The sequence below is a fragment of the Egretta garzetta genome, unplaced genomic scaffold, assembly GCF_000687185.1.
Source record: "Egretta garzetta isolate BGI_Z169 unplaced genomic scaffold, ASM68718v1 scaffold18, whole genome shotgun sequence".
NCBI classification, from domain to species: domain Eukaryota; kingdom Metazoa; phylum Chordata; class Aves; order Pelecaniformes; family Ardeidae; genus Egretta; species Egretta garzetta.
The window spans coordinates 3,458,290-3,479,756 of NW_009260616.1; the positions used below are offsets into that span (position 1 = coordinate 3,458,290).

A 21,467-nucleotide genomic window follows, 5' to 3' on the forward strand; every position below is an offset into this window, starting at 1 on the left:
GGAATACGTTACCCGATTTATAGATCTGCTGAAGATGTGAGCTGAAACACCCAGTGCTGCTTCCACATGACAGAGAGCCCAGACTCTGCTGTTCTGCACTTCATGGAGCCATTACCACACTGGACAAAGTAGGTGTCATGCATCCTCACCCAGGTTGTACTCACTCAGCAAAAGGCTGTGGAAAATCAAGGTCATAATTCTAAACAATTATGAATGTGTATTTAAGTATCAAAGAATGGGAACAGTTATGGGATGTTCAGAGGTGCCTTCGTTCTTGTTTGATGGGCTTACAGAACTGTTGCCTTTCTTTTCTATAGTTCAGGGATCAGCAGCAGCTACTACCTCCTTTTCCCATCCAGTTCACGTGCAGGTTCATCACCTGTGAATTGTCTTCCATAGAAAAATTCCATCTGGTTTTTCTTTACAACAAGAAAGTTTTCTTGATGCTAGATGCTACCCAGTGTTTTATGGGAATTATTATATTAACTGCATTTCCTGAAAGCTTATTATTCCACTTCTCTCACGGTCTGGGGCTGTTTTACTGTTGCTGGCAAGCAAGATTTCATACTTACCCATCATGGCCTTTATGATGAAGTTTGAGTCTTCCACACTGAAACTGAGGTAACTTCTCTTCTCCGAGAGGGTCAGGCAGCCTGCTCAGGCTCTCTGACTGCCTGATCCTGTGTGATATACCTTTATTCTGCCTGTGTTGATGAGTTTTCTGAGAGATGGAGTTGGTAAGGTGACCCCTACTTTTGGGATGGTTTCCTCTTGAAGCATCGTGCTGATGCATTGCTCAGCATTGGATGGATCACTATGACACTCTCATATATAAAATACCAAAAATGCTTTCTCTGTGCTTTGCAGCCCTCGGCGCTCTGTCACCTGTATCGGCAGCTAGTGCTGGGAAGGTGCATTGGCTCCCTTCTTTCATGTGCTGAACAGTTGTTGCATGACTGAACGGTCCCTGGGATTCAGCTGTGGAACAGGGGGAAAGGAGAAAAATGATGACTCTTTCGCAACTGGATTGATGAAGTTGTCAGAGAATATCAGGAGTGTCTGAGTCAGACAGGCATGCTTGTAAGCACAGGAAGATGCACTCCTGAACAAAATGATAGATGGCAAGATGGGAAAGGTTTTGTTGGTGTCGCTAACCAGATGGATGCATAAGGCAACATCCTATAGTTGCGATACATAGCTGCAATTCACACTTTGATGGTTGGATACCTCATCAGTTGATGGAATTTCTGCTTGGACGTTAATTGCACATGATGCAAGTTCCTCTTACTCTAACCCTGCAGTTTCACGTTATAGAACTTCATGTTGCAGTTATCAGCCAGAATATCTTCCTGACACATTAGTATTTCCTCTCCTAAAAAAGGACTCGGTCATATTTCTAATTGGGTGTTATCTCTCAATGTTGCGGAAAGGCTGCTGTGTCACTTACTGTTAAAGCACAGACAACATGGTAAGATAGATGCCAGTGAGGTATTCAGCAATTTGCTTATAAATCAGGATTCCTGTAAGGGAAACGCTTTTCTATAATAAGGTTGCTCATTGCGAGTATCACTGCTTTTTTATTGCTGGAGATTTTTTGAGTTTTGTGGCAATCAGCTGGGATCAAGAGAGGAGCAGTCACTCTCCACAGCTGCTGTGTCAGGTTTGCTTACCTCCCCACAGTGTTTTCAGATACACGTTCTCTTGAATTCTTGGTGGGAAGGAGTGGAAGCTGTTTATTTTTTAGTGTGCCTTGCTGAACATGATGTGATGCAGTACCACATATTACAGGAGAGTTTCCAGAAAGTGACCGAGAGTTTCAGAGATGTCAAGCACCGAGTGATTATTTCAGGAGGGGTCCTAATACACCATTGCGATCTACTTGCATTTACCCTGAAGCCAAAATGGGTGTATTGGCTGCTTCTTCCAGCAGCTGCCTCCCCCACTGATCTCTTCCTGCCCTCCCAGAACTCCCAGCTCTCCTGGGACTGGACCCCAGTGGGCCCAAAACCACTGTTCTGGGAAGCACCTGCTTATGTGCTGGCTCCAGGTTCTGCCCTTTGCACCAGCTCTTCCTAAACCCACACTTGGCTTTTCCAAGATGCACCATTTGGTTTCATACTGGATGAATTACTGGGGTTTCTCTGTTATGACAGTATAGCAAGTAGCAAGTGTAATACTGGTCTTTGATTACGCAGCAGCACAGCGGCATTAGCTCTCCTGCATAGCTGAGGATCTGAACTACAATGTTTTTTTCTATATATTTAAGGAGATCCTAGATTTCTCTACTGTACTTTTGTTGGCCATCACCTTCTACCATGGAAAGATAATACATGTTATATTCAGTTAGTTATTTTTTTTGATACCTTAAGCGTGTGTGTAATCTCCAATCAGCAGCAGCACTAGATGCTTAATTCAGGTTATAATAACACTGACTGAATATCTCTCAGCTTGTACATGCCACTGCAGGTAATTTTTGCCAGGCTTTTGGTGGACTGCAGACCTCCAGCTTGCTAGCATGGCATCTAACTGCTTGTCAGTCTCACTCTCAATCTCCTCATTATTTCAGTTGCACAGCTACTATAATTAGATTCTGTATTTTTCAGACTTCATAGACTAGCTTAAGACTATACTAGGCAGGGACACAAAATTTCCTTTGTCTGTAGATGTTGGTTATCACTTTGTATGCCAGTCATTATTTTGCTCAAATACAAGGCCAGGTAAGCTTCAGTCCCTGCTACAAAGCTACTTTGACCAGTTTACTGAAGCTAAGCTGATACACACTGAGCATTTAATTAACATTTAATGTTCTATCTAGAGCAAAACAATATCTGAACTGTATTGCATCAGCTTGCACAGCTCTCCACCTTTCTGTGTATGACTGCACTTATGTGCTAGTTCTGACAACTGTGAGCGTGAAAGCTGGCAAAAAATGCACAAAAATGTGCTACTCTGACTATACACATGCTAGAGGTCCTTCATAAACCTATAAACTGTCTTGTTACAGTTTGAATCATGGAAAATTTGTATTTTTCTTGTCAGAAATGCTACAGACCTGACTCCATGGCAAAGTTTTTTCTAGCCCAGTTCTGCCAGCTCAGGAGGAAAGAAGTGCATGCCTGGTGCCTACCTAGGATGGAGGGCTGCTCTCCATCATTCCTGTTGTCTCCCAGATTGCTTGCTCCTTTATGTAGATGTATGGATATATAATGCTGATTTGTTTATCTGGTTATTGGATACTAATATTGCAAAATTTCCAAAGGTCCCATCAAGACCCCATTGTTTTAGATACACAACAGATACAACAAAATATCATCTGCTCCAAACACCTTGTCAGCTAAAAAAATATCTGGCCTGACTTCTAATCTTAATGGTCCTTCTGGGTAACTCATTCAGGATTATGTGATAACAAATAGCCAGTTTCTTCAGCAGAATTGCCTATAAATGTCTAGTTGACATGGTAGCTGTGTGGTATGCCAATTAATTAGCATGGTTCAGTGATTATTTATGCTGTTAGTAACATCAGTAGTCATGCTGCAAAGGATATAAATAAGGGGGGTTTTAAGTATTTTTGAGCATTATAGACACAACCTAGAGATTTCTGGTGTGTATGACTCCTGAAAGTGTCATAGAATAGGATAGAACAGAGCAGACCAGAACAGAACAATTTCAGTTGGAAGGGACCTGCAACAATCACCTAGTCCAACTGCCTGACCAATTGAGGGCTGACCAAAAGTGAATGCATGTTATTAAGGGCATTGTCCAAATGTCCCTTAAACACTGACAGGCTTGAGGCATTGACCTCTTCTCTAGCAAGCCTGTTCCAATGTTTGACCACCCTTTTGGTAAAGAAATGCTTCCTAATTTCCAGTCTAAACTTCCCCAGCTTTGAACCATTCCCACATGTCCTATCACTGGATCCCAGGGAGAAGAGCTGAGCACCTTCCTCTGCTTCCCCTTCTCAGGAAGCTGTAGAGAGCAATGAGGTCATCCCTCAGCCTCCTTCTTCCCAAACTAGACAAGCCCAAAGTACTTAGCTGCCTCTCATGGGACATTCCTTCCAGCCCTGTCACCAGCTTTGTTGCCCTCCTCTGGATGCATTCAAGGACCTTCACATCATTCTTAAATTGCAGGGCCCAGAACTGCACACAGTACTCCAGGTGAGGCCACACCAACGCTGAACCCACCAGGATAATCACCTCTTTTGACCAACTGGTTATGCCATGTTTGATGCACCCCAGGATGGGGTTTGCCTTCTGGGCTGCCAGGGCACGCTGCTGGCTCACATTGAGCCCGCTGTCAACCAGCACCCCCAGATCCCTTTCCACAGTGGCTCTCCAGCCACTCCTCTCCCTATCCTATTTGCCTCCCTCCTATTTGCCTGTCATGAAATAGGCAAATTATTGAATGCACGAACTCTGGATGTTATTTGAAGCTGTTGGGTTTCACATATTTCTACGTGCTCGTGTCTGCATTTTCTCTATTCTTAACTGGGTCGACTCATGCCTTTTGGAATTCCTGCCATGCATAAAACAAGGTGCTCATGCTGTGGCCAACAAGGAAGGAACCACAATGGGTTAGTGTGTTTTGCGTGCTTCTCTTAAGCTTCTGCTGCTGGTCACCCTGGAGACAAGAAGTGTCCTGGATCAGCCCCACAATTGCTTTAACCAAGTGCCAGCTCCTACATTTTCTGCTTCATGTGTAATTAGTGGTGTTTCTTGAATAATCTGTGGTTGTTCTGATGTGAGGCTTTTACTATAACCCATGATGGCGACACATTCCCAAAGGTTCTGTATTCCTCCAGGGATAATATTTGATATTTAATTTGGAAGCATAGCAAACCTTATTCCAGTTCACCAACAGTGGTGTGAGGAAAGTCTCAGAAGGGAAATAACTCCACTAGCTTTTCCCACAGCTGGTACCGCAAATAGATGCTCCAAGAGGACTGAGTGCGTGTTTGCAGCCTTTTAACACAGAAGAATACTGAAATACCTCTAGAGATCACTGAGCATCTGTAAAGCCGTATTTGTCTTGATCCATCAAGCCCTAATGATTCTGAACTCTTCAGCTCTCCCCTTGGCCCAGGGCAATGATGTGAAATAGTGCTGGGTATTAGGATTTTATACATTTTCGGTTAACACTATAGACTCCAGATGCAGTTTTAATTCTGCCAGTGGTGCTTCTTTAACATCAGCTTCCCATCTAATTCTACTTTAAAATGGCCCATTGCTATTGCTAACCTAAGAAGAATTGTCGTAGTTTTGGAGTGTGTATGCTCCCATAGTGCTCATACCAGAAAAGGCAATGCTCCCATTTTCATTCACCAATAGCCTTTTTCCTCTTAATAGTACTGTCCTCTTAGTAGTCATCAGCAGACAGATTTCATTCTTAATAGATACCTTTAGGCTTCATGTAAATAGCAGGTTCTCTTTTGTGCTCAACGCATGTTGGATGCAGTCCTTGCTCGTATTTCATGCCAGCACCTGCTACTAGGTAGTAGTTTGGTAAGTCCCAGAACCAGGATTGCCTTATCTCTTACGGATTTATGTCTCAGGGTTGAATGAGCTGGTACCTAAGAAGACTCAGAGTCCAGACTCTGATGTCTAGTAAGTAGTGAGTTTACCTCTGATCCTGTACTTAGTGGCGGCAATGTCTCTCTTCTGCTTAGTTACCTATGCATATTAAACCTGTAGGAACAAATATCTTTGCACTCTATCTGTGTCAGATTAGATTTAAATTGGATCAGTGTGTTCAAACATTATTGATGGGGAATGGAGAAAGATACATGCTCCTTCACTTCCTTATTCTCTTCTTATTGCCTTCTAAAGACAAGGCTTCAGTTGGGTCTGCTTGATCTATGGGTGGTTAATAATAAGTACAATTTGCATTGTGTCTTTTTTTTTTTACTATCTCAGGCAAATCTCATGCTTTGGGGAATAAATTTTATAGGAATCACAAATAATAAGTAGATAATTCATTATTCATATCTGTCTGCTGCGGGAAAAATGTCACAGAGTGGGTAGGTGGCTGGGACCAACTTTTTGTAATGAGTTGATGAAAGGGGAAAAAAAAACCTCATGCACCCTGATTCTTCTGCCTTAAACAATGAACATTATTTCTTTTAAGATTATTTGACTTTAAGTAAGTCTTGTGAATATGATTAACATGCCCAAGATTATCCACAAGGATAAATTATTCATGCAAATTACACATCTATAAATGATATACAGAGATATATATAGATTTCTTTAATTTCACTAACACTCTGGTAAATTTGAAAATGAGATTTTTTTTTCTTTTGAAAACCTTTCTTTGCAGTGCTGTAAGTAGCTTCACAGTGGATAAAATAGGATAAACAATGAAAAAAGGGCCTGACTGCAGAGCCAGATTTAACCCTGAAAGCTGGCAGACAACAGCGTTAGCTCAGAGGTAACTTCAAGACCAAGTTGGACGGGGCTCTGAGCAACCTGATCTAGTTAGCGGTGTCCCTGCTCACTGCAGGGGGGTTGGACTAGATGACCTCTAGGGATCCCTTCCAACCCAAAACACTCTATGAGTCTGTGATTAAATCTGAGAACTCTGTAGATCAGAAATCAACTGTGAAAATTTCATGCATGAAGACATAAGGACGTAATCAAATCTCAGGTCTGAGGGAAGGCTCCAGATTCTTGGTGTGCTCGTGCCCCTCTGCACCACAGAGGTGCAAAGGCTTCTCCCAGGCTGCAGTCTGCTGTTTCAGGAAAGGTGCTTACCTAAGTTTAGCCTGGGAGATAAAACAACTTAAATGAAAAATTTTTGTGCTAGAAACATCACAGTGGTTTTTGTCTTGACATTTTAAAGGGCTGGGAGCGTAGAGGTCTGTTTTTTGAAAGAGTGCACAACGAATAGAGCTTTCTTCAGGCCTCACACAGTTCTTGACATGGGCTCTTTCCTGCAGTTACACGTGGCCGTAACTTACAGCATCGTGCCTGCCACCGAGGGAAAAACTGTATGCAATATGGTGGGTGGGCAGAGAGAGAGAAACTGAGGCATCTGCAAAATCGCCAACTACTTTATTGTTGCAGTTTTAGTTGTCATTTGCTCTTAGAAGTAAATTGTATGACCAGCAATCTCATGAAAGAAGACATCTGAAGATTATCTGATCTAACCACAGAGCTTAGGCTGCATCAAAATCAAGACACCAGAAAGTAATCCTTTCATGTTTCATAAAAATGCATGTTCAAAATCCTAGATCTGACTTCAGCTTATTACGATTTATATCCAGGGCTGAACCAGACTGATTTGCAAAATCTGTAAAAGAAAACAGCAAGTCTAAATACTTCAGATGAGCTTGTAATTTAGTAGCTGGAAGGCTGCATTATGTCATGTTGATAGGCTAAGCATATTATAGAAAAGAGGAGGATCAAAATGACAAAAGTAGCAGACAGAAAGGGCACAAACCTTACCTTCAGTTTGTGTTACTCCTATGATAATCTGGAGATCAAAGGTTATATAAAGTACCTTTTTCTAAAGTGCCAGCCAAGTAAATGTTAGTATGAAAGGTAGGTATTCAAACACTACAGAGTTGAAACAGACAACGAAAATAAATAGAACCCCTTCAAAACTGAAAAATCCTGTCAATTGTGACTGGTAAATAAGATTTCCCTCCTAAGAAGGTGAAAACACCTTGCCATGACATAGCTTACCCCTGGCGAGGCGAGTATGCCAGCTCGTCTCCCGTGACTGAGTTCCACCTCAGCAGCACCACCCATTCATTGCAGGTTTGCTTCAACACACACGGCAGGACAACCTGCAGCCTCATCGTACAGTGCATATTTGCAGTGAGGGCAGTGGAGATGGCTGCTGGGGTTGTTTGATGGCTGCTGTCACCTTGAGACAAGCGGGAGGCATGCACGATTCCGCCTGTGCCAGAGAAGGAGGTAGTTGTCCCCTGCCAGGGTCCCCTATGCCTTGCTACTCACCTCCCATGGGACTAACGTTACTTTGGTCACAGAATGCTCAGGACACAGTTTGAAAATTGATCTGAAACCCCCAAATCTTTGTTTCCAGGCAGTTCTTTGCCCTGGCTCACTGTGCAGCCTCGCAAGCACCAGTGCTGGGACAGGGCAAGCGGCAGGAACCCGTGGCCAGCAGCTGGAGGGCACGGTAGCTGCTTCCAGTAGCAACTCAGGGCTGTTACACCAGCAGCATGTCTGTGGGTTATGCAGTTTTCCCATCGTGGGAGAGGAAACAGAAGGGAGGTCTGGATAAGATCAGGTTGGGTAAGACCAGACGTTCAGAGGGGGCAAAAGGAGCTGAGGCTACCTAGTCTCCCAGAAGGCTTACTGAAAACATGGTATAGGACAAAAGCAGTGCAGCCTGCAAGCAGTCATCCATAAGGTGAAGAGAGTATGTTCAGGTTTTTTGTGAAGCCAGGCTGGAGGAGCATTCCTGTAAGAGAACATTTTCTCTGCTGCATAAATAATTAAGCAGTGGTGGTGTTTTGCCTTTAGGCAACAGTATTACCGTTACCATAAAGTAGTCATCAATAATACAAATAGATATATGAGGAAATACAAAACCATTCTGGGTCATGGATTTAAATTCGTACAGAAGAGGGACAGTTCTTTTGAGCTTTGTGGAGAGCTGAAAGCCTTCTACAAGGGGCTTTAAGTCCCCTGAACCAGCAACCTGGCCAAGCAGGGACAAGCAGGGGAGCCTCTTGGCATAGTAATACAGGGAAGATCTGTGTTACCCCTGCATGTGATTACCCTGTTCGACTGCCTCCTTCCCCAGGTCCTGCAGCAAGGCCGGATGACTACAAAGTCTGTAGAGAAGCAACATTGGTACTGGTGAAGTTTTGTATCCACAAGACTTGGTATAATGGGTTAAAATGGAAAAGAAACAAACATCCAGTAATTGTGTTTTGTAACTGGGATTCTTTTTCAAAGAAAGTGATAATAAGTCAGTTCTGGTCTGACCTTCATTCTCTGGAAGACTTTTACCTCTTTGCCATGTAGCTTGACCCTGACGCTCCTGTTGGAGGCAGGGGAGGACCCGCACGCCCAGCAGCCCTCCCTCTCCGTGCTGCTTTCCCCCTTGCAAGTCTCCTGCGCGCACTGAGGTGTCTTCCACTGAGCTCTGTAAAGCAGAAGTAGAGCACAGCTCCTTTGATGATCTTGATCTAAATAGCAAGTTGTCATCTGAATTAAAAGGGAGAGACTGCAGCGGATGAAAGAGAAGCAATATGCTTATTTTCTGGTCTAGCAGTGCTGTTATTCTACCTGTGTCCCAAGCCCATACACAAATAATTGGGAATTTGCTGTCTTAATGGCTGTTGGTTTTTTTATTGTGCCTCTGCGGCTGTGTGGGTGAATGTGAAAAGGTTTTTGCACATGTATATATGTATTTTTGGTAGATACTGCACAGCTAAAGCCTCTTTTAATTTTCTCTCTAATTTATTTTTAATTTTGTAACCCCTCAGGGGTAAATCCTTATTATATGATGTAAAATCATCTCTTCTACCAAGCAGCTTATTTGTTGATTTTTAATTTGAGCCAGCAGAGGCAAAGCTGTAGCTTTTTTCCAAACTCTGAGAGGTCCTCTGTATATATAACTGTCAAGTGTGAGTCTCTCTGCAAAATTAGTAAAAACTGCAAAACCTAAACCTTTTTCCCTCATTTTTTTTTTTATGCCAAGGTGATGTTTATTACTATTCAGAATCTAGACTTTTGAATGAAGCTCCTGATTCCCTCTGCTTCTCATTTTAATCACCTCAGGTTAAGTCAAGGCTTCCCACTTATCTCCCTAACTCCCATTTCACTTCTCCATGTTGTTGCTGAGCTCCGGGAGGATGCCATCTGTGATTGCTGTCCCGAGGTCCTGTCCTGCTGACAGCCCATGCCTTCTCCACACTGTCTTCCACTGTTGCCTTCTACTGGGCCACTCTTGCGACAGTGTGGCATTTGGATATGGTGTGGCTTTATTTCAGCCCCATCTCAAAACCGGGAGTCCGCCTGCCTCTTCCGTGATTTGCCCATAGCATTGGACTGACACTCACTGCAGCTGATCATCTTTCCCCTGCCCTTCTCTGCATAAAATCTCCCACTTCAGGAGCGATTCATTCCCTTCTGTGAATTGTGATGGCAATGCCAAAAAAAATAGAGAGTAGTAAAGAAATAACAGTCCCCAGATTAACAATGTTAAACGTGCCTTGCTTTTTGCTCAGATAGATGCTCAAATGGGGTCCATCAGTTTTGCTAATGCTTGTAGATCTGCACAACCGACATGATAACAATAAATGATAATAATGTGGGCCCAGGGATGCAGGTCAGAAGCCAGACCTTTCTTGCACACTAAGTAACAGGAGATGCAGCAAGTGAGTGGAAGTGAAGACTGAGTATGTTCCACAGAGAAAGATGCAGCTCCCGCACAAGATTTTTTTCCAGGAACAAATTCACTATTTTATTTTTGTCATGCTGAATGCCTGTACATCTCTCTACTTTCCAGTGGGCAAGACAAAGACACTTGCTGTGAAGCTAAACCAGTGTTCATCAGAGCTGCACGGTGCCTGCATAAATTAATTTCAGCATTGCTTTTTGCTCTGCAGAGCCTTCTCAGCTGAACCTGATTTTTTGCATTTTGGAATGTCGCAGAGCTGTATACCAAAGATAAAACACCACTTGCCAAATATTTTTCTTATTTCTGTCATTAGCCCAGAAAGGTTTGAGAAAGCAAAAGAGAGAACTGTGTGTGTCAGTTAAAATCACAGATTTAATTTCCATCTCTGGAAACTCTGACTTTACCTGTTAGCCAGAGGTCATGACCATACATTCCTTTTTAAAGCTAACTTATTTGGCCACATCTGAAGAGTACAACGGTCTGTGGCTGGAAATTGAAGCTGGAGAAAACAAGCACTGGCAAACCAAAGGTACCAAAAAATTCCTTGAAATTTGTCTGTAGTCCTTGCTCAAGCAGCCTAATGTCAGTGCCAGTTCTTGAACCTGCTGCTTCTCTCTGCTTTGTAGGTACCACCAAGGTCTTACTGTTACAAAACCAGTCTTGGGTCGGTGTTGGAATAGAGACTGCGGTGACTCTGAGAGGTTTATACTGTCTAATAGTTTAACGTCTTTGATTTTTAAACTTTCCCTTTACAATTAACAAGAAGAATTGCTGTGAAGTGCTAAACATGCCTTTCCCATGGCATTGATGTTTTTCAGCTGGTGTTTTAAAGGTATTATCTGGGCAGCACAAGGATTACAGATATAGTTTCATTACCTGGAAAGGATCTATCTGCGTGTTTTACACCAATTTTAGTAGAAATTAGGACATCTAATCTCAAATGCTTTTTTTTGAAAATACCTCCCTAAATGTATTAAAAATATAATATATATAATGTCCCTCTTTCTTCATGCTCAAATCATCCTAACAAATACATCAATGTAGTCATAATTCATGTCAGCGCGTTGTTCCTGTATTTCTTTTTAGTGAGTTCTCCTGTGTGTTGGTGGTTACAGGCAAGTGTGGTTATGGTTGAATGTACTGACTCATTCTTATTTAGGGTCTTAAATAATTAGCCTACTCACCACCTTGTTTCTACTATTTCTCCACTGCTTACTGAGAGGAAGAGAAAGAGAAAAAGAGAAGGGAGAGAAGGAAGGAAAGCTTTTTAGGATTTAGTTTTGCACTCAGTGTCATCGCTCTAATAAATAATTAGGTTGTTGCCTAATAATATCCCACTGGAGGTGTGTATGTGTGAGCACCTGTTAATGAACAAATGTCAAATGATTTGGATGCTTGGTTCAGATAAATACCCATTCAGGTCATTCAGTGGGGCCAAGATTTAACATCTAAGATCCTGAATCAGCTTCTGAAGTAATTATCCATTTTTCTGTGATTGCATTTTATAAGATCGGACGTAGTCCTGTGCTATAGAGCTTCTATGATTCTATTTCTGATGGTATGGCAGCACACATGTCACTGGGTCTATTTGAATCAGAGAGCAAAAACTCTTGCGATGATAGAAAATGATGAGGGGCAATTGGGAAGCCTGAGCAAGTTTTGGTGGCGACTGACAATAATGTTCCTTTTCTTCTGTATTTTCCACCACTCATTTTGATGATCACAGGCACTTAGAAAGCCTGCAGGAACATGAACAAATCTCAGAATAGTGGGGTTGTTTTTTAAACTTTCAGGACAGTTCAAGCTCCATTTATGGCACTTTGGCAGTACAGATCAACCCTACTTAGATCCCTGTTTAGGCTAGAGACTCTTAAAGACCTCCAGTCATACTGTGTCCAGTCCCAGCCGGGATGTCTGGCCCTTTCATGTCTGGAGCTTACTGTAATGCAAATAAGTAACAGGTTTGCTCATCCTCACTAATGAGCTAGTTTCTTTTGAACGGAGAACAATAATAATCCCTAGCCTAGCGTGAGGAATGCTTTGACCTTTTGAAAGTTGTGGGTTTGATCTGCAGACCGTATTGTACTGTCAGTCTTCACGTGGTGGAAATTAAGTACTGGGTGATTGGCAGGGCTCCCGCAGAAGGCAGTGAACCCGCCTACTGCAGAAATTGATCCTGGGAGCAGAGCAACCTGTCACGCAAAATCTGTCTGTCTCAGTGCAGCCTTTCTCTAAATGAGTCTGATATTTTGAACCTCTGGGATCGTAATAACCATCCTTAGAACAGGGTCTGTAGTCTGCCTCGAAGTGATGTTGTTACTCTCCTGCTCTAATATTCCATCATATTTGCAAATACCGGTAATCTCCCACATCTGGCAAAACCCTCTTGCATCATGTGTGACGCAACACTTATCAGTATGTATGGAAAGTATAAATGTATGTAATAAACTGCTCTATTCATTGTATAATGCTTTATGCATTTTATATACGTATATAAGTGTGTGTGTATATAAAACTAAAACTGAGAACACATTTGCAGTCTGCCCAAGCTGCACTTGTTTTTCCTGGCGTTGTTTACATCTTAAGTGAAGTGACAATCTGACCCTCACATACTACTTCACCAAGCTGGCTGCTTTAATATCTGTGAGACAAATAGGGTGTGTTAGTTTTCACCTCTTTTTAGATGGTGCTTTTCAACTGCATATTGTAAATGCGAGAGACCTTCTAGAAAATTTCTCTTGACAGGCAGGTATTTTGTGCATGTAAACCTCTCTTTTACATAATTCTTCTTGTTTGTTACCACAGGAGAAGAAAACTTGCTGGCGATTTTGAAAAGGAGATGGTGGAAGTACATGATCCTGGGGATAATAGATATAGAAGCCAATTACCTGGTAGTCAAAGCTTATCAATACACCACTCTTACTAGTGTACAGGTAAGGACTCATTTGAGGTAAGGTAATAGCCCCAGTGGGGTCAGTGGTGCAGTGTCCATAAGCTTCAGTGCACTAAGAACTAGTTGCTGCCTGTGTCTTCTGTGTACTTTTGTTCATTTTCATTACTCAGTATTTTCCAAACTGTACAAAAACATACTGGCTTTCATTTTATTTTCCTGTGCTAAACCGTTCATAATCACATTTTTGGCATTATCTACTTAATTTGGTCCTTTAAGGAGATATTTTCAGATGGGCTGAAATGTTTTTCTCACTTTATATTGCGCTTGGAAAAAATGCAAGCACTTCTTTTAGGATTCCATAATTAGATCTGAGTGCAAAAGTTGTAATTAAGTAAAATGAGTGTAGCTATGATGAAGAAGTCTTACTTTAATGCAAGCAGTTAGATGTGTTATGTTATATAACAGCTTAGCTGCAGCTATCAAAAAGTGTGCGCTCCCTTAAAAAATTATACATGCAGTGAACAAAAGCTTGGGTAGCAACTTCTCCAAAGATCTAACCTCTATGTTTTAAATACAGACACAAAAGGGTAAGGCTTCTTCCCATTTAAGTGGAGAAAGTGAATAATAGAAACATTTTTAAGAGGGTGGAAACTGTCTGTCTTGAGAAATCATTGCATAACCCGTTGCTACTTGTTCTAAAACAAACCTACACCCTTTTTACATTATCTCTAAATAACTGGGCAACACTAGGTAGTGTTCAGTGTATTTTATACCTTATTTGCCTGAAGTTTGCATTAGAGCCAGTGAAATAGAGGAGCACCAGTTAATGTCCTGCAGAATCAAAGCTAATTAGGAATATATCTCTTCCATGGTTGAAAAGTAATATCGGAAAATACTGAGGTTGTTTAGCTGAATAAGAAGCAAAAATAGAAGCAGACTATAAATTCAAGGAATCTGAATGTGAGGTTTATACTAAATATTCACAAATGCCTCTGCCGATAGGATCTTGGTTTGAGGAGTCTTTGAAACATGCCCAAACAATGTCATATTGCTTTTAACACTTTTCCAAAACAGATTACTGAGTATAGAATAAAACATAAATCCCCGTAAACCTCATACTGTCCGATTTTATAGCTACAAAAGCCTTGAAGAGAAAAGCAAAAGCTGAATTTCTTCTTTTGCGTGTTCACTCATAGCAAGTAGGAACAGCAGACTGAGCAGAACAATCCCGGTCATTAAATCCCATCTCCCACAGCCACTAACAAGCACGTATCAGAGGTTCATCTGGCCGGACCCATGAAACACTGATTCCAGAAGATGCAAACCCTCCCACTCTTCTGCAATGAGCATGGCCTTTGGTGTAAGAGATCAAAAACTGCAGCACGAGGAGGGAGCAGGCAGGAGGGTTCAAGGGCATTGCCTGAGTCTCAGCAGGGAATTTGTTAGCTGAAATGAGCCACACTCTCTTTTTAGACTGAGAGAGAGAGGAAGGGTGGAACAGGAGAACTGCCACAGGACACAGACTGTGTTGTGTCCTTTTTAGACCTCGTCCACATAACGATTACACAGAGTTCAGGTCTCTTTCCCATGTAGCTTGAAAGAGAGAAGATGTAGAAGCTCAAATGATGTCAAGCTTTTTTCCAGGACTGGAATGAATGCAGTGTCTCCTTTTCCCATAGTTGTCCTAGATTGCTCAGATACACATGGAGTGACGGGGAATACCTGTTGCATTTTATATTCACCTCATGCCTTAATTTGAATGAGCTTCTAAGTATAGACAAGCCCAAAGATATGGCGAGAATGGGACAAGTATGAGGAAATGCATTAAGATGTTCAATCAAATGACACATTTTATGAAAAGTAGCCAAACAACACCCTATTTCATTTAAAGATGAAACAGAAGAACCTCAGGGGACTATTCGGCCTGAAACAGCATTGGTCAAAGTGTGCAATAGTTTGAAATGAAGACTGAAGGAATGGAAAGTAAAAGATGAAAAAAAGTAAGCTTTTCCTAGAATCTGATTTCTGAAGAAGCAAACAGGACCACTCACTCTCAAGCATCTTCTGAAAGGCAGGATCCTGCAGGAGCACTATATGTGAGGCCGTAAATGCTCACTGGCATCTAGCAAGAAGTGCTCAAATCGTTTCAGAACGGAGACCTGAGAAACCATTACTACCCACCACAAATCAGCACGGCTTCCACTGAAGGCTGTGGGAGCTATTCCAATGTATACATTGATTGAGAATCGAGCCCCTCAAGTCAGTTCTGGGGGATTTGATTCTCAACAGGCTTTACGCCAAGGCTTTTTTAATGGAGAGAATATAAGAGTTTTTAAAATTGTTACTTCAGTAAATGAAAGATCCTGCAATATTTTTATAGTGGTGGCACATGGACCATTTCAGTAGGAAATCAGTTTTACAGCATAGCCTTTTTTTCCACATGGTATCTCTGCTCCGTCATGCAAAACTAACATGCAAGTGTACTGGGCTTGTTGCGCTTTTAGGCAGAAAACATTAAGCTGCTCTCAGCAAAAAGCCAAAGTTTAACTGTAAAAATATACCTTTATTGCAATTGATTTGCAATTCTGCTTCCACAAAACAACTCCAAGCACTCAACAGCTTTGTTTGCCAAGTAGCTTTAAACTCTTAGGGCTGTCAAAGTTTCTAGTTTAAACTCCATCTTTTTTTATAATTGACATTATCTCGTCATCATTCCAGGAAAAGACTGAAAATGGTGCTCTGCTTTCCCCACTGTTTCATACCCAAGTCTTTCCTATACTTTCCTTTAAAATTACCTTTTGGTTTTGGTCTGGGTAAACAGAATTTTCTAATAAACCTTCCTATACGTCTTTCACTGAATGCCTTCAGAACCACAGCGAACGCGGATACACAGGCATAAATCAGAGATGAATATGGCACCTAACCTTTACTTTTGGATGGACTTTTGATTATTTCAAATCCTCATGTACTCTCTAATTACTGTCTGAGAATGTGGCACTCAGCTCCATCATAAGATGAGAACAAAGTACTGTGGAGCCTGGAAACACATAATTTTCCCTTTAAAAAAAAAAAAAAAAACAAACAAAAAAACCACCAAAGTAAAAGACCTCCCTTATAAACTAGGTGGCATTAAAAAAAATTAGACTGAAAACCAATGCACTGTTTATGTTTCAGACATCAAGGTGTAGGTCAATTGCTAAAGATAAAATCCAGGGTACCCTTTAGGTGCCTGCAGTGAGTCCAAGGGCAACTAGATCTAACAGAACAATCCAAGAAACCCACACCTATTTGTCTACATATCTAAAATATCACAGACATCTCACATCCCCTTGTCTGTGTGTAACTGCTGCTCAGAGCACAGTCTTGGGACGTGAAAACATGTGTTTGACCCTCTCAGGGTGCTCCTCCTTTGGTTTAAGTTCAGCTTTAAGTTCTGGTTCTTTGCATGCCCCAAGTGCTCCTGTATTGATGGAGCCAGATGCCTAAATACCTGCCTCCATTTTAAAATTCAAATGCTAAGTATTCCTACATCAAAGTACCGCGAGGAACTCAATTTGTTAGATATGATCTTAGTGTGCCTTAAATGCTTACAGAAAGCCTGGAGTGCCTTCCAGATTGCCAGGGTAGAGCCACCTTTTACATAAAGTCATAGCTGTTCAAACAGTAGCCCTCAGAAGGGGCTTGCGTTAACTCCCTCTTAGCTGGAGGGATTGAAACTCAAGCTTCCCACAGCCATGAAAATGCTCAGGCTAGTAAGTGAAGACTGTTCTCTAGAGGGTACATTTAAAAATTGAGTATACACCAGGTAAAAGGCACAGTAGTTTGTTGATGGGTCAGTTTTATATCTAAACCCACGTATTTCAACAAGTGCCAGAAGTGCCAGGGATCAGTCACACATACTGCTCTCAGACGCATGTGTCCTGATTCCCAGATGGCCAAAAACTTGCAAAATGATCTTTAGTTTCTCTTTGATGCATTAATCTGCCTTGCAGTAGGTTTTGCAGCCTTCTTGCATGTCAGCTGTAGCAGGTCCAGAAAGTGCATTAAACACTCCTGAGTACACTAACGCCCAATCCCATGGACTTTTTTAAAAAACTATGCATTAAACTTTCAGGACTGCCTGCAGTAGCGGTTTCCATATTTATCCTAATGGTTTTTAAAACAACCCTGGTGTAGGCCTGTGGAAGGTTTAATAACTATTCAAGAAGGGTGTTTTAACTTCTGTTAGAGACGCCTTTCACACAGCTGATAAAATTAGTTCCCGCAAAGGGAATTAAAAGATTCCGAAGTTCTTTAGATTCCAAAGTTATTTAGATCTAGATATTTAATTTGTTTGAAACTACATTTTGACTGCATTTACAGTGTATGGCACACACAATCCTACTGAGTCCATAATGTCTTCTGCTAAGCCTGTTAAGACACTAATGTTTGTAACCTTTGCTGCCAGGTAAGTGCTTTCTCATCATGCCAAGCTTCGTTATGGGGCAAACTGACCTCTGCTTTCTCCCCTGTCGCCCCCACGTTAATTAGCTCTCTCTTCTGTGAATACAGTGTTCAATCCACCTGCATATTACACTGTTGTGTTGCACTCCTTAAAGGTAATGTTATATTTTTTCTGGTTTATGACATCACATAGAAATCTGGACTATTTCTGCAATGCCTTGCATAGTGGCACTGTAGAATATGCAGACAATGTCACAAGAAATAAGGCTCTGTCAAGGAGAGAGATGTGTTTCCAAATAGTGATTTATCTGGTAATTTATTCCTTGTGCAATCAAGCCTTTGATTGGCATGATGAAAACAAAGGTAGTAAAAGCCAGGATTTATAGACACCAGGAGACAGACAATAAAACTACGATGCTGATGTTCTCAGCTACTCTTAGATCACTGTAAGGCTCAGCAGTACATCATACTTCCAATTACCTCTGGCACTTTTCATACCTCAACAACTGCCACCAGAAAAGGAAAGGAGTCAGCAGTAAGTGCTTATTATAGCGGTGCTGGATGGCAATAGACTTTGCTTTGTTCTTGGTCCCTATGGATTCAATGTGGGTTGAGGCAGAAGGTTTGAGATGATTTTGAATCAAATCTGGGAGGGGAGGAGCAGAGGATTTGCAATATTGAAGTTGTTGATCCACCTTATCCAGTGCTCACTAATGTGAAATATCTCAAAAGCAGAGATAAATTCCCCTCCTACCCTTCCTCCCCCCATCCTCTGCATGTAAGATTGACCATACTTTCCTGTTCTGCTTCAGGGCAGTGAGGGAATACTGCAATGTTAATAAGGTTTGCAGGTCAGCGTGTGCAGAAGTGTTGCATACCATACATTTATACTGTGAGAGTCTGTGGCGTGTATCTTGCATCTGATTTATTATTGCACTTCAAGTTGCGGTTCTGTCTTTTAACTGTGGTACATACCCATGGTTTGCAAACCAGCCCCTACGGTATCCTCAGTCTCTGTACATGGTTTTGGAGTCATCTGAGCTCTCAGTATCCAGAGCTCCTGCCTCCAATGGCAAAATTCACCCTGAGCCAAACTTTTTACTAACATGAATATGCAAAATCTCATTAAAGTCAGTGGAGTTGTGCTTGTTACAACGGCAGAGATTTTGGCATTCTGTGCCCATTTTGCATATTTTTGCAGGTGAAATGCAAAAGAAGAGGTTTTTCTGCAGGAGAAATCCATGACTTTTCCTAGGCTAGGATCTAATCCCCTGCATAGCTTACAGCAACTGATGACATGGAGAAGTTTCTAATGAGTAACCTTGAAAAAATGGTCTTCAAAGCCCATATCCAGTCATCTTACTTTAGAGAGAAGCAAACCAGAAAATAGTTTTTTACTGCAGAAACACATGACTGCTGGCAGAGCTGACTGCTGTCTTAGAATAATCTTTTGCTGATGGTGGTATGTAAAATCAGAGGAGGAAGACAATTAAAAGAAAGGCCATTTCAGTGGTCAGTTTGTTGATAACTCTTCCTGGCATTTGAACAATTCTTGCATAAGCACAGCTGGAGTGCATGTAATGAGAGGAGAGGATGAAGAGGTGCGTCCTAAGGTTGGTTTTTTTTTTAAAAAGAGTCAAAATGTGATCACTTGTGTTGGTAGTAAAGCGTGTCCATGCGGAGATTGTTGAGAGCAGAGGAGCCGTGGCTTGGATGTGACCACCACCTTTCATTTAATGTGACTGCCAGAACTCACTGAATTTCTTTTATGTACACGGAAAGCTGGAGCTGTAATAATCCCCATCTTGGGTATTGGTGCATGCAAGTCAGATGTAGGTGAAGGTCTTTCTCTAGTGAAAGTTTTGAGGGCGTTTCTGTGTCTGCAGGGAAAAAGAGAAAATCCTGAGTACAGATTCAAGGAGCTGATGGGAACAGTTATAGAAACATCATTGGTCATGTGGCATCAAGAAAAAAATTAGAGATCTTGTGGGCAAAATACTGATTTAAAGAGGTTTCAGACTGGGAGCAGGCTTCTGGCTTTTGTTTCTTCCATGTCATGGAAATTAAACATTTTTACATTTTTTTTAAACAAATGACATCACTAGCTGATTCTTTTACCAGTCTCCCTGCCCAGACTACCCTACATATTGGCTGAATGAAAAAAATTAATAGTTTTTAAATTAATTCCATGAGAATCATGCAAGAAAGTGATTAAGTTGTGATGAGATAGCAAATAGAAACATGAAAGGTAAAAGCAATGCTCCTTTTTTATTTGAATTGCTTAAAATAACCCTGTCAGAAATGCTGCCAGCACCCACACCTTCCCTGCACACGGTTTCGGTGGCAGGGTAGCATAATTGCCATGCGGTTCCCCCGGCAGCCACCCCTGTGAGGTTTCACATCTTGGCTGCTTCCATGCATGCGTAAGGTACAGTTGAATCAAGGGTGTGTGGTGTTGTGAAGGTAGTGTGAAAACTGGAATAGAGAGAGTCCTCGAATGAGCAGCAAACCCTTTTTTCCCTTGAAAAACCAAAGCAAATGTCCGAAGGTGTGTCTCCTACTGGACGTGTGTCACTTGCTGTTGCATTAAACTTACCAGGTCACATGCTGGAATTCCGTAGCCATCGCATGTACTTGACGCAATGCTGGATGGACTCGACACTGATTTTACTGATCCCGCTGCTCTGGAGAGTAGGCTGAGCAGAGGGTGCAGCTGATTCTCTGCATGATTTGCTGGAGGGCAGCGCTAATGAGAAACCCCTAATGTGAAAAAAAGGGCTTATGGCTGAGGGGGAAAAAGTCCAATGAATGTTTAAAAAGGAAGATTCAGCTCAGCTGTTCCCATAGGGAGTTTGCTGACCAGCTTTTTTCTTTTTGGTATCGCTGCAGATCAGCAGTTCACTCTCCGTATTACAGACCTTCCCTCTAAAGCTTCCTTTCCAATGACTAACAGTACGTACTTGCCATATGTGTACAAACACATACTGAATTTGTGAGATCAGAGACTGGATATTTACTGTTAGCAAGAGAGTATTTGTCAATGATTCACAAGTGTAATAAAGTCAATGTAATTTAACAAACAGATAATCGGAGAAAATACATTTCAACATTGGGTACCACACCAGACTTAGCTGCAGAGTGATATCTTTTAGAATCAAATAATAATCTTCAATCTCTATAACAACGCAGCATTTGTATAATAGGAAGGAGTTGCTGTAGGATGGCATATCAATAGATTATAGATTTTTGTAATCTGCCTGCTAAAGCAGCCCAATTCAGAGCTGCGACTGAAGAGAACCACAGACAAACACAGCAACATCAAAGGACATGGTCTGCACTGCGCACTCGTATCCGTTTTATTATCTTCCCATGGCAAAATGGGAAATACATTTTCTTTCAGTTTAGTGAGCTCTGACAACTTCTGTGATTAAAACAGGGACACTGATTAAAATCAGGTTACTCATTAATTTAACATAATGACAGGGTATAGGCAGTACCTTTTGAATAAGCAGTTAAAAAGAAGGAAAATATCGAAGATGATTCTTAATACTGATAAACAACTGACCTTTATGTACTATAAATGAAATTCAAGCTAAGCATATTTTATCTTTGTTATAGTAAAAGCATTATAGTCAGAAATATGACAATTAGGTGTAATGTGGTTTTTTTTTCTTAATAGCTGAAATAACTAATAACAAACAAAAGAAAGGGAAAAAAAGAGAAAAAAATAAACAAGAAAGCCCTATTGCAGATC

At 41.4% G+C, this 21,467-nt stretch overlaps 1 protein-coding gene across 1 annotated transcript in view; it reads left to right on the forward strand.

Annotated features, from left to right (window-relative positions):
• The window catches only part of SLC35F1 (solute carrier family 35 member F1), a 254,425-nt gene that overhangs the window by 188,413 nt on the left and 44,545 nt on the right, over window positions 1-21,467 (forward strand). The window contains exon 7 of the mRNA XM_035900698.1: window positions 13,183-13,310. Within this exon, the coding sequence (XP_035756591.1) occupies window positions 13,183-13,310 (128 nt within the window). The remainder of the gene's footprint in view (window positions 1-13,182; window positions 13,311-21,467) is intronic.